General features: G+C 41.7%; 1 protein-coding gene across 1 annotated transcript in view; it reads left to right on the top strand.

Annotated features, from left to right (window-relative positions):
- Positions 1-13,567, top strand: part of COL22A1 (collagen type XXII alpha 1 chain) — a 608,111-nt gene that overhangs the window by 528,839 nt on the left and 65,705 nt on the right. Inside the window, exons 41-43 of the mRNA XM_073590381.1 lie at positions 1,366-1,443; positions 2,747-2,782; positions 7,759-7,812. Coding sequence (XP_073446482.1) covers positions 1,366-1,443; positions 2,747-2,782; positions 7,759-7,812 — 168 coding nt within the window. The remainder of the gene's footprint in view (positions 1-1,365; positions 1,444-2,746; positions 2,783-7,758; positions 7,813-13,567) is intronic.

Here is a 13,567-nt window from a genome sequence, read left to right as displayed (position 1 = left end):
CTGGCGATGACTTTCGTAAGGTTAGCACCACTCAGAGCCAGTTTTCCCATCCTGTCATAGAGATGACAGCGTGGGAACTGCCAGATGTTCGGTCCAATAAATTCACCTAAATGAGGTCTGGGTTTGGGATTAAGTTTGTGTACTGTTCTGGTGCCTGAACCAAACCTTTTCTTAAAGCTCGGACGAACCCGACAGACCAGAACATCCATGAGTCTGCCTATCTCTAGTAAAGATACATTTATGAAAATCACTGGACCATGGCTGGACCATACAAGGCAAACACTTCTTACCTTTCGTAAATCCCCTACTTTCCTGTAGATTGTAAGCTCTCGTGAAGAGATCCCTCAGTCCTTTTGCTTAAACTATAGAATTATGTGTGACTCTGTCATGTCTGATACTGTCTGTACAAGTCCCCTCTGAATTGTAAGGTGTTGCATAATATGTTGGTGCTATAGATCAAAAATTATTATCATTATTGTTCTTCTTATTGGATCTGCTCATTATGAATGGAAACCAACACTGAACTCTCTCAAAGGATGACAGTGAAAAAATCATCATGTTCTTCGCGAGACCAACTGGTTAAATATCAATGAACATCTTTCAAAATGTCTGATTTCCTAATAGGCTCCTTATGAAGCAGTGGTCTAGCCTGCACCTGGTCACTTTATTCCACATTTATTTTTGGTTTGTAATGTCTATGGACAACCCCTTTATATATTTTGTTTTTCATAAATTACAGTAGCTAAATTGCAAAACAAAACTAATATCATGTGGCATTAAGCTCCGCCGATAGCACCACGCTATACTGTTACTGCTCCCGGAGCTTTTGTGCTGCCTTGCTGGATGGAGCATTGATACTAATGACCAAATGTGAAGTTTTCATGTTTGAGAATTATGGAAAATTTTAAGCCAGTTCACCACTTGGGTGTTCATAAAAGAAAGTGTGATGCTTCTTTCCTTCTTTGCTTTCTTACTTTTCCTGTACGAAAAGAATTTGGCCTTGTAAAACCAAACACTCCCTACCTATTCTTCTGCGTAGAAGGGTTGTGTGACCCACTGCTTAGCTACTTCCTCTCTATTTTGCCATTAGTATGAAGAATTTTATTAGTGTTACTTATAGAGATCCCATCTAAGACATTTAAGGCATATCTTATCCCCTAAAGAAGTGGACCTTGTCCTTGGAATAAAGAGATGATCCCTCACGCCATGTTCTTGAGATGGGTGCAGACACCACCTCCCGTGCGTTTGCCATAAATGTCCATGTTTGGAATAACCTCATGACCCTATCTCCGTCAGCCGCAAGATATATACAGTATAGTATCAAACGGACAACTAACAGATGACTTAATTGCTTGCTCTTTATAGGGAGACAGAGGCTCTCCAGGCCTGCCCGGGCAACCAGGATCCCGTGGACCACCAGGTATAGGAATTGATGGTACTCCGGTAAGTAACGCTTTAAAGATGATTCTGATAAAAATGTATTGTTTTTTGGTGGTCATATTTTTCAGAAAGTTTTTTGATATAAAACTCTTGGGCTACTGGTTCATATTGTGAAGATTCAACTGGTTTACAAAATTTTACAAGCTGGGCTGCATTGAACCAAAAAAGTACGCAAAAAAACCTCACCTGCAGAAGGAAAGACTATGCCTAGTGCCACCTCTAAGTAGCTTGGCAATGTCTGACCCTTACTTATCACATATTGCATTCTAGTCTTTTTTCCCAGAAAATAAGACTGGGTCATACATTATTATTTTGCTCCAAAAGATGGGTTTGGGCTTATTTTCTGGGGTCGTCTTATTTTTTTTTTTCCCCATGAACTACAATCCGGAGTACTTCTCTTGTTTTCAACCTTTTGTGATATTTGATACAAGGAATAAAGATATATAATTAATTCATGCCTATACAGTACATAATATGTGAATAATTTGATTTAGAGCCACATTTATGGTTCTGTAAAAAAGTTTCCAGGGTGCCACAATTTATACCACCGAATACATTACCTATACTGTAGTTACATGATACTTATGTACCGTATGGAAAACTGTAACTAGGGCTTATTTTTGGAGTAGGGTTACCATTTCAAGCATACTCCATAAATCCCAAAAAATTATACTAGGGCTTTTTTTCAGGGTAGGTCTTATTTTTGGGGAAACGCAGTAATATCTGCGAATGTAAAATAATAGAAAATGGTGTATAGCTTCTACCAAAATATCATTTTCTTATTGAGAAGATTTATTATACAGTAAGTAACATGTTTTTTGTTTATTTTCTGAAAAATGAAGGATTCACATCGTCCATCTTATCCGGTTGTTAAGTGTCTGTAGACTTCAACAGTAGTGGAAAAAATATATTTCTTCTACAACGTAGATCATAAAAACAATGTTATGGAATCTTTAGTGCTTCTGCCAATCTATCAGTTCAAAATGACAGTGCCTGAGCCGATTTCCATTTTTTAAAATTTTGGTAAAAAATTTTTTTTCATGGAAGATTTAATATTTTAAAAAATATGTTCTGAACGGATGGGTTGTTGATGCAAGGATTCTTTTGTTTTTTGTTTTTCTGAGTCATGATGAAGAACTTTTTCCAAAAAAAACTATTGCTCACTTTGGAGGTAAATCATAGTGGGGTTTTTTAGTCTACTTTTTGATTAACATTGTAACAGTGATTGATTTTTTTTGATCAAATGTAGAAGTAAACAAAAACTTCCTGAGCCTTCCTATGTTACGATGTAATTATTTGTTTGCAGGGTTCCACAGGACCTTCTGGGGACAAAGGAGAACAGGTATTTTATTATTTAATCTCATACTTGGATTTGGAGAGGGTGGTGGCTCTAGTGGGTACAGAGTTGGCTGTTGCACCCAGACCCTGCAGCTTGATCAGGTTACCAGCCACCTCTGCAGTTTATCAGCAGTGACCGTTTTACTCGGCAAGGAGTTCAGCACTTGCAAGCTCTTTTCCATTGAGCCTTTACTTGCTGCCCTGAAGCTGTGAAGCTCTGAAGCTTCAATTCCCTTGAGCTCCTCCGATGCTTCACAGCTGCCTCAGCTGCAGCACATTTTGTGCCAATAGCTCAGCCATTTCTCTGGATTGAACTGTCAATCATCAGGAGAATACTGCCCACCTGGAATGTAAAAAGCCTGGAGAGCTGTGCGCTCCTGAAGACAGAACATTGGGACAGCAACTGTCATCAGAAAATCACTTTTTGTTCATGATGTACATTAGAGAATTATATTGTGGTGCCATGTTAGCCAGAAAAATTAATGTAATTACTTTTTATGCCCAAAAATGATAAAAGTATTGTCCCGAAAGTGACTGACCCAGTATGAAACGACCCAACAGTAGGTCGGTCACCAACAGCACGACAAACAAGGGAACACCGGGGACACAATTACAATGGTGGGCCCTGCGATAGGAAATGGGGAAATAAACACCTCCTGCACTCTCCTAAGGATGTGCCCTGATCTCCCTGACGTCCCTATACAGGTTTTTTCAACCTGCCGCCAAGCAGGATACCTAATCCCTCGCTTGCCCTTCGCCTATCCCTGTGTAGGGAATTGGCAAGTGAGGACACTGGTCCCACCGCTGCACTAACACAACACAAAGGGAAAGTATGACAGACTAGGTAAAGGAAAACAACACTTAGCTCTCTGCTGCATTTCACAGCACAGCAGGAATGAAACACCAGATACACCGGACTGAGCAGACAAACCACTGCTACCAGCAAGCTCCTTCTCCCAACGTGGTTGCTGCAGAATGAACTCTAACACCGACGGTCAGCAAACTCAGCAGCAATGTAATTACACCAACGGCCACCGGGGAAAAAACTGACATTAACCCCCGATGGCCTGAAAGAAAAAAAAGTTTTAATGTGAGAATCCAGATCTGCCACGGATCCGTAAATGGAACGTGACAAGTATTCTAAGAGTGATACCTTTATTGGCTAACCAGAAATTTATATTTGCAGCTTTCAGAGCACTGAGGCGCCTTCTTCAGGCAGGTTCATTCATTTGTAAACCTGCCTGCAGAAGGAGCCTCTGTGCTCTGAAAGCTGCAAATATAATTTTTCCAGTTAGCCAATTAAGGTATCACTCCTAGAATACTTTTGTCATTTTGGACATAAAAGCATTAACCAAACATATTCTTTAACACAACCAACAGATTTAAACAATCTGCTTTTTTATTATAGTTTTCCTTTAAGTAAAAGCGACTGATCTGATATACCATAACGAACCCGTTTACAGATGTGACACTGCTTGTTATATCACAATCATGTTTTTCCAAATAAACATTTTCCAATTTCTAAATACCGTAGATCATGATTTTTTTTCCCTTAAAGCTTATATAAAACTATATAAAAAAAAAAATAAATCTACATTTCGAACATTGTGTTAAGAGCAAATTGTAAAATAGTTACGGTATACTTTTTTTTAAATAGTTAAAAGAAATCTTGAATAAGAGTCACAAGAAATAATGTCCTGCAATAAATGTAAAACCTCACACAGTAGTAATTATATTTATAATCCTAGTGAGATAAGATTCCTTTATGGCCGCACTTGAACAATGAGAAAATTGTCATATTTATGAGCCTGTCGGATTATATTGAACCATTATAAAGAGAAGCGACTTTCAGTTTTATTTCAAATCCAACTTACTTTTTTCTTTTGTCACAATCTGCATTTTTTTTTTGAGTAACTGAAATATTTACTTTCACAAATTTGCCTAACATAAAATCATATTGTCAAAATCTTCTAAATTATCATTAAACATAAAAAATACTATATTAAATTATAAAAATGTCATAATCTTAAAATATCAATTGACAAAATCAGAGGCGGGTTTTGTGTTTTACAACACCCCGGGCAAGAATACAGTTTGGACTGCCCCCTATGCTATATGCTGTCCCCTCTCTATACTGTGTCCCCTCTCACTTTTCTAACCCCCATTCAGTTTCCTAACACTATTCCACTCAATACTGTCTCCTCACATTTCACTCCCACACTCCCTCCCCATACAGTCTCCTCACACATTATCTCCCGCTCCCTATACTGTTTCCTTACAACCCTTCACCCTCATATTTGCTTCTCACACAGCCCTCTGCTTTCCATACTGTCTCATCACAATCCTCCACCTCCATACTGTCTCCTCACACATCCCCCCCACATCCCATACTGTCTCCTCACACGTGTCCCCAATCTTTCACCCCCCATCCTGTACTATCTCCTCACAAGATTCCCCATTACACAATCTTCGGTTTCTTCAGCCCCATTTGAACGTTTACTATTCTAACATTTGGTCACTGCGCCTATGCTGCACCAGAGAGTGATCAGATGACCTGACCGTGCTGCAGAAGTGCTGACTATTAGGGTTTCAATTGTACTCGCGGTTCAATTTTTCTAGCTCAGAGAACAGCTGAATACCATTCAAGGGTGCTGCAAAATGCAGCCACCTGGGAGATACCTTGGACTGCCATTTCAGTTGATCTAATGGCACCTCCCTGACGGCTGTGCACAGGGAAAATGCCCTGCCTCCCCTCCCCATTCTAGATATGTCCCTGACAAAATAGCATATAAAATATTCTAGGCAGTCATATAGAACATCAACTTAATGAATGTAGGTCACCAGACTCATCACCTAACCACGGATGACATCACCAGGTTCCATACGTCCTGTAGAGAACATACAGTTATACTCAAAAGTTTACATACCCCAGCAGAATTTTTGCTTTCTTGGCCTTTTTTTCAGAGAATTTGAATGATAACACCAAAACTTTTTCTCCACTCATGGTTAGTGGTTGGGTGAAGCCATTTATTGTCAAACTACTGTGTTTTCTCTTTTTAATTAATAATGACAACCCAAAACATCCAAATGACTCTGATCAAAAGTTTACATACCCAGGTGATTTTGGCCTGATAACATGCACAGAAGTTGACACAAATAGGTGTAAATGGCCACTAAAGGTATCATCCTCATCTGTGACCTGTTTGCTAGTAATCAGTGTGTGCATAAAAGCTGAGTGAGTTTCTGGGATCCAGAGAGACTCTTGGATCTTTCATCCAGCCACTGACGTTTCTGGATTGTGAGTCATGGGGAAAGCAAAAGAATTGTCAACGGATCTATGGGAAAAGGTAGTTGAGTGTATAAAACAGGAAAGGGATACAAAATATATCCAAGGAATTGATAATACCAGTCAGCAGCGTTCAAACTGTGAATAAGAAATGGACAATCAGGGGCTCTGTAAAAACAAAACCATGGTCAGGTAGACCAACAAAAATATCATCCACAACTGCAAGGAAAATTGTTCGGGATGCAAAGAAAAACCCACAAATAACATCAGCTGAAATACTGGACTCTGAAAACTAGTGTTGTGGTTGTTTCAAGATGCACAATAAGGAGGAACTTGAAGAAAAATGGGCTGCATGGTCAAGTCGCCAGAAGAAAGCCATTACTGCGCAAATGCCACAAAGTATCTCGCCTACAATACGCAAAACAGCACAGAGACAAGCCAGAAAACCTCTGGAGCTAGTTAATTTAGAATGATGACACCAAAATGGAACTTTTTGGCCACAACCATAAACGTTACATTTGGAGAAAGGTCAACAAGGCCTATGATGAAAGGAACAAAAGCACAGGAAACTTGTTCAGTGTTGAAGGAAAGGTGAATGCAGCATGTTATCAGCAAATACTGGAGGCAAATTTGCAATCATCACCCCGGAAGCTGTGCATGGGATGTACTTGGGTGCTCCAACATGACAACAATCCGAAACACAAGGCTATGTCGACCTGTCATTGGCTACAGCAGAACAAAGTGAAGGCTCTGGAGTGGCCATCTCAGTCTCCTGACCTCAATATCATTGAGCCACTCTGGGGAGATCTCAAGCGCGCAGTTCATGCGCAGGAATTTACAGGGACTGGAAACTTTTTGCCAAGAAGAGTGGGCAGCTTTACCATCTGAGAAAATAAAGAACCTCATCCACTACTACCACAAAAGACTTCAAGCTATCATTGTTGCTAGAGGGGGCAATACACGATATTAAGAAATGGGGTATGTGAACTTTTGGTCAGGGTCATTTGGATGTTTTGGGTTGTCATTATGATTTAAAAAGAGAAAACACAGTAGTTTGACAATAAATGGCTTCACCCAACCACTAACCATGAGCGGAGAAAAAGTTTTGGTGTTAATATTCGTATTCTCTGAAAAAAGGCCGAGAAAGCAAAAATTCGGCCGGGGTATGAAAACTTTTGAGCACAACTGTATATAAGCACATTTTCAACTTCTGTGGCCCTACTATTGTGTCACTGAAATCAAAGATTTAAAGGGAGCTTGTCACCAGATTCATGCTGCCCGAAATGTGATTTCAGCCAGGTGTATTTTATGTTTTAAGTATGTTCAAAACATATTTTGAAAAGTCGTCTGGTGACTCGGCTGATTAGTCCCCGGTGGCCCCATACTGGCCGAATCAAAAGTTAAGTATACTGATTTAGGTAGAGATCTTTCAGTCAAAGTGATTGAGGTGGGGAGAAGCCGCCAGAGACAGCAGTGACTAGTCAGCCTAGACACACAGTCCCCGACTGGATAGGTTTTCTCTGAAATGCCGCAGTGTTTTGGAGTAAAATATATCCGGCTGCAGTTGCGTGTGGTTCGGGCAGCATGAAACGGATGACCGTTAACCTTTCAGACTTTTGGAAATTAAATTTGGAAATCATAATGGGTATGAATGAAACTCAATGCTATTAACAAAAATATTTTGGCTTTTACAGGGCGTTAGAGGTCTCGCTGGCCCAGCAGGTCCCCAAGGTCCCCCAGGACAAGACGTAAGTAATGCCTAAACTCTATGGTATGATGGATATTCCAGTAGATAGGTGATAATTATTAGATCTGTATGGATCCTCCAGACCAGGGGACTTATGTCGCCCATTGAGCCCAAAATCTCCCCTGACTTCAAAACGGCTATCAGGAGTTGACTAGAGCAGCTGGTCGCGGAAGCGCCCTGCGTCTACAGAGACTGTGAGTGAACTCATGAAAAGAACTAATAGAAAGTGAAAAAACGAATAGCCAACAATTAATACCCGCCAGCTCTCGGATTAAGGTGGCTCCAGTCGGCCGCTTTTTGCTTTCAATATTTCCTACTCGCCTATCCAGAGCTATGTAAGTATATTTTTTGGTCGATGAAGGTACGAGCTGTTTTTATCATTACCTTTTTCGGGTCCATGCTAATTTTTCATCTCCTGTTTTTTTTAATTGTTTAGGAGGTGAAGTGTTAAAAAATAGAGATTTTGCCATTTTAATTTCTTTTGTTTTTCACTCTGAGATAAATATTATAATTAATATAATTATTATATTATATATTTCATTAGTTTGGAAAGTTACATTCTCGGCAATGCCAAATATATATTTTTTATTATTTTGTTTTAGACTTTATACATATACTGAGAAAAGAGGGTTGACTTTTTTTGTATATTTTTTTACTTTTGTGTTTTGTTTTGTTTTTTTTACTTCCTCCTAGGGACTTGAACCTGTGATCACCTGAACCCTTGTACATTACACTAATATTGAACTTTATTGTAAAATTATTAATATCCTATGAAGCCTAACCACAGGCTTACAAATATGGCCTGGTTCACACTAGCGATGAATACGGACGAGTTCTAGGCGATAAAACATCGCATAGCACTCGGACCACTGTTAATGTATGGGGAGGCTCCCATCAGCGGTTTTTTTTTGGCCGCTTTTAACGTGCAAGAGAAATCGCAGCATGCTGTGATTGTCATCGACATTGTCAGTGACACAGCGCACATCACTCGGATATCATATTATGTGCGATATGCGCTGACCCCGGCAATGGAGGAGATGGAGAAATTAGTTTCTCCGTCTCCGCAGCTGTGCTCCAATCCTCTTTGTGCGAGACGCATGACATTCGGGTCCCGCTCGCAGCCGAGCAGGAGCCTAGGGTCATAAGCATATCGCATCCGATGCTCTCGCATCTGATGCCATACAAAAGTGTGACCCCGGCCTTAGTCTGCAATCTGTATTGACAATGCCATAGATATCTTCCAATCATATTGCATGATAGGCATGGAGGGCTCAATAACCATTGAAAAGGACACCTTCCCAACCATTTACGATTAAATGCTTCTTTCACCTAAGCAGTTGGACTCGGGAGCAACAGTGGGTAAAATTGGGAGCAGCATCAGTTAGGATCAGGAGCAGCAGCAGGTAGCTTTGGGGGCCACAGCAGTTAGACTATGGACCAGTAGCAGTTTGACTCAGGTGCAGCAGCAGTTAGACATAGGAGCAGCAGCAGTTAGACTCAGGAGAAGCAGCGGTTAGACGTGGGAGCAGCGCCAGTTAGACTCGGGAGCAGCGGCAGTTATATTCAGGAGCAGAAGCAGTTGGATTCAGGAGAAGCATCAGTTAGACTCGGGAGAAGCAGCAGTTAGATTTGGTGGGAGCAGCAGCAGTTAGACTTGGTGGGAGCAGCGGCAGTTAGACTTGGTGGGAGCAGCGGCAGTTAGACTTGGTGGGAGCAGCGGCAGTTAGACTTGGTGGGAGCAGCGGCAGTTAGACTTGGTGGGAGCAGCGGCAGTTAGACTTGGTGGGAGCAGTGGCAGTTAGACTTGGTGGGAGCAGCGGCAGTTAGACTTGGTGGGAGCAGCGGCAGTTAGTCTTGGTGGGAGCAGCGGCAGTTAGATTTGGGAACAACAGCAATTAGACTTGGGAGCAGAAGCAGTTAGATTTAGCAGTTAGACTTGGGAGCAGCAGGAGTTAGATTCTGAAGGGAGCAGCAGTGGGTAATTAGACTCTGGGACCTGCAATATATGACAGCTGGCACCTGCTCTGTATGGAGTAGTGTTGTGAACTCATTTTCTGGTCTGCCTCTGGTTTCTGGTGAGGGAGCTGGTTGTGCTGACAGAGGAGTTGTGAGTTCTCTTTCCGGGCTCCCTCTGGTGGTGGCAGGAGGTAGTGAAGCTGATCTAATTAACAGAGACCTGCCACCTGATAATGAGGAAGAGGAGTGGACATCTGGAGTCTCAGACTGGATTTAAGACAGCCGACTCCCTATTCCCATGCTGGTGATTTTTTCCTGCCTCCTGAGGTCTTAGTTTCCAGCTTAGTTCCTGCCTTCTCAAGCTAAGTTGTCTTTGCTAATGTTCACATTTGATTTGGTTTGGTCTATTCAGTTTTTTGTGTGGTCAGCCAGCCCCGGCTGGGGCTGTGCTGAATTTCCACTCTTATGTCACTGTATGTGCCAGTTTGCTTTTTGTCCCTTATTAGATTGGTCTCTTTTTGGTCTGTTCTCAGAATATGCCAGAGTGCTGATATAGTGGGAGAAGTCTAGTGACTTCAGGGTATTTTTTGCTATCAGAAGTGTTGGACATTTTTTGCAGGTTTTTTTGGTGTGATTGCAGACAGTATCTTTCCTTTCCTGTCCTTTCTAGCTAGTGTGGGCCCCATCGTTTGCTCAGCCTATTTTCCTACCTGTGTTTGTGTTTTCATCTTGTCTCACCGTCAATACACATATGGGGCTGTCTATTCCTTTGGGGTCTGCTCTGGGGCAGTTTTAGATTTTCCCTTTTCTTGCTTTAGGCTTATTTAGTCCTCCGGCTGCGACGAGGCGTCTAGAATCATTGTAGGTACGCTCCATGGCTGCTGTTAGTTGTGTGGTTAGGATCAGGGGTCTGCAATCCGCATAGTTACCAACCTCTCTGGTTTTCTGAGACTTGGCTTGGTCTTGTTTTCCTCCTCGGTGACCCATTCATAACAGAATCACCAGCCTTACAGCAGATTCTAGGGTACTCAAAAGCAGGGAAAAATTGTTAAAAAAAGTGTCAGAATTTTTTTTCTTATATGTATTTTTTCCTTTTTCTCTGGGGCCGTAGGAGGATTTTTTCTCTAATGGAGATTAAGCAATTGTCTGATCGTGTGGAGCAGCTTGCTGCTGAAGTGCGGGGAATTTCCGCCTATCTCGCACAGTCACATGCTGTTGAACCAAAGATCCCTACTCCTGATGTGTTTTCTGGGGATCGGTCTAAATTTTTGAATTTAAAGAATAATTGTAAATTATTTCTTGCCTTGAAGCCTAACTCATCGGGGAGCTCTGTGCAGCAGGTTAAAATTGTAATCTCCTTGCTGCGTGGTGATCCCCAGGATTGGGCTTTTTCTCTGACACCTGAAAATCCTATTCTGACTAATGTATGTAGGTGCATTTTTTCAAGCCTTGGGGTTGATGTATGATGATGAACCAAATGCTATCGATCATGCTGAGAAAACCCTATTGGCATTGAACCAGGGTCAGGATTCTGCAGAGTTATACTGTCAAAAATTCCGAAAGTGGGCGGTCCTTACTACATGGAATGATGGTGCATTGGCGGCTCTCTTTCAGAAGGGTTTATCAGAGACTGTAAAAGATATGATGGTGGGATTTCGTGTTCCCTCTGGTCTTGATGACTCTATGTCATTAGCCATTCAAGTTGATCGGCGTTTACGTGAACGTAAAACTACACGAGAGGTGTTGACGCCTTTTGAACAAACATCTGAACCTATGCAATGTGATGGGGTTTTGTCTAGGGCGCAACGTCAGGAGTTTAGAAGGCGTAATAAGCTGTGTTTTTTCTGTGGAGATGCCTCTCGTATTATTTCTGTCTGCCCTAAACGAGAAAAGCGTTTTGCTCACACATTTGCAGTGGGCAGTGTACAACCTAAGTTTCTTTTGGCAATTACTCTGATCTGCTCCTTATCCACATTTTCCGCTAAGGTTTTTGTAGATTCAGGAGCAGCTTTGAATCTGATGGATTTGGACTTTGATAAACGTTGTGGTTTTCCTATGATACCTCTGTGGACGCCTATTCCTTTGAGGGGTATTGATGCTACTCCTTTTGCGGAGAATAAACCTCAGTTTTGGACCCAGGTGATAATGCGAGTTGCCCCAGACCACCAAGAAAATTGTAAATTTTTGGTGTGCATAATTTGCATGATACAATTGTTCTGGGTTTTCCATGGTTGCAAACTCATAATCCAGTTTTGGATTGGAAATCTGTGTCTGTGGTGATTTGGGGTTGTCAGTGTGTTCTTAGGGACGCTCCTGTTTTCTCCACCTCTCCTCAGTCTCATGATATTCCTGACTATTTTGCTGATTTTTCTGATGTATTTAGTGAGAGTAAGTCTGTGTCTTTGCCTCCTCATAGGAGTTATGACTGTGCAATTGAGTTGATGCCTGGGTGTAAATTTCCCAAGGGTCGGCTTTTCAACTTATCAGTACCCAAACATGATGCTGTGCGATCCTATATTAAGGAGTCGTTGGAGAAGGGTCATATTAGACCATCTTCTTCACCCTTAGGTGCTGTTTTTTTTTTTTTTGTGGCCTAGAAAGATGGTTCATTAAGACCTTGTATTGACTATCGTTCCCTTAACAAGATGACGGTTAAATATCAGTACCCGTTACCCCTGATGTCTGATTTATTCTCCAGAGTTAAGAGTGCCTGCTGGTTTACTAAGCTTGACCTCAAGGGGGCGTATAATCTTATTCGCATCAAGCACGGGGATGAATGGAAGACGGCGTTTAATACTCCAGAGGGACATTTTGAGTACCTGGTGATGCCTTTTGGGCTCACTAATGCCCCTTCTGTCTTCCAATCCTTTATGAATGATATTTTCCGTGACTTTGTGGATAAGTTTTGATCATCTATGTGGATGATATTTTGATCTTTTCCAGTGATTGAGATTCTCATGTGGAACATGTCCGGACTGTGTTCCGGATTTTGAGGGAGAATTCCCTGTTTGTTAAGGGATCGAAATGCCTCTTTGGTGTACAGAGGATTTCATTTTTGGGATTTATTGTCTCCGTCAACTATTGAAATGGATCCGGCCAAGGTACAGGCCATTTATGATTGGGTTCAGCCTACTTCTTTGAAGGCTCAACAGAAGTTTTTGGGTTTTGCTAATTTCTATAGTAAATTTATAGGTAATTTTTCTGGTATTGTCAAACCACTGACTGATCTGACCAAGAAGGGCGCTGATGTGTTGAATTGGTCTCCAGAGGCTGTCTCAGCATTTCAGGAGCTTAAGCGGAGATTCACTTCTGCTCCGGTTTTACGGCAACCTGATGTCTCACTTCCATTTCAGGTAGAGGTAGATGCTTCTGAGATTGGTGTGGGAGCTGTTTTGTCCCCAAAAGACCTGTGACTTCTAAAATGAATCCCTGTGCCTTCTTTTCTCAAAAGTTCTCCCCATCTGAACGAACTATGACGTGTGGAATCGGGAATTGTTGGCCATGAAATGGGCATTTGAAGAGTGGAGACATTGGTTGGAGGGAGCTAGACATCAAGTTATGGTCCTCACCGACCACAAGAATTTGATTTATCTGGAGTCGGCCAAACGCTTGAATCCTAGACAGGCTAGGTGGGCCTTATTTTTCACGCGTTTTAATTTTGTGGTCTCTTTTCTTCCTGGCACTAAGAATGTTAAGGCAGACGCCCTTTCTAGGAGTTTCTTTGCTGATTCTCTTATTGTGACCGAGCCTACTACCATACTATGTGAGGGGGTAGTTCTTTCTGCCATTTCGCCCGATTT

This window comes from Dendrobates tinctorius, unplaced genomic scaffold, assembly GCF_039654945.1.
Source record: "Dendrobates tinctorius isolate UK_male_01 unplaced genomic scaffold, ASM3965494v1 ptg000116l, whole genome shotgun sequence".
Classification (NCBI taxonomy): Eukaryota; Metazoa; Chordata; class Amphibia; order Anura; family Dendrobatidae; genus Dendrobates; species Dendrobates tinctorius.
Note: the sequence above shows the minus strand (reverse complement) of the source record. Positions and strands in the feature narration are given on the sequence as shown.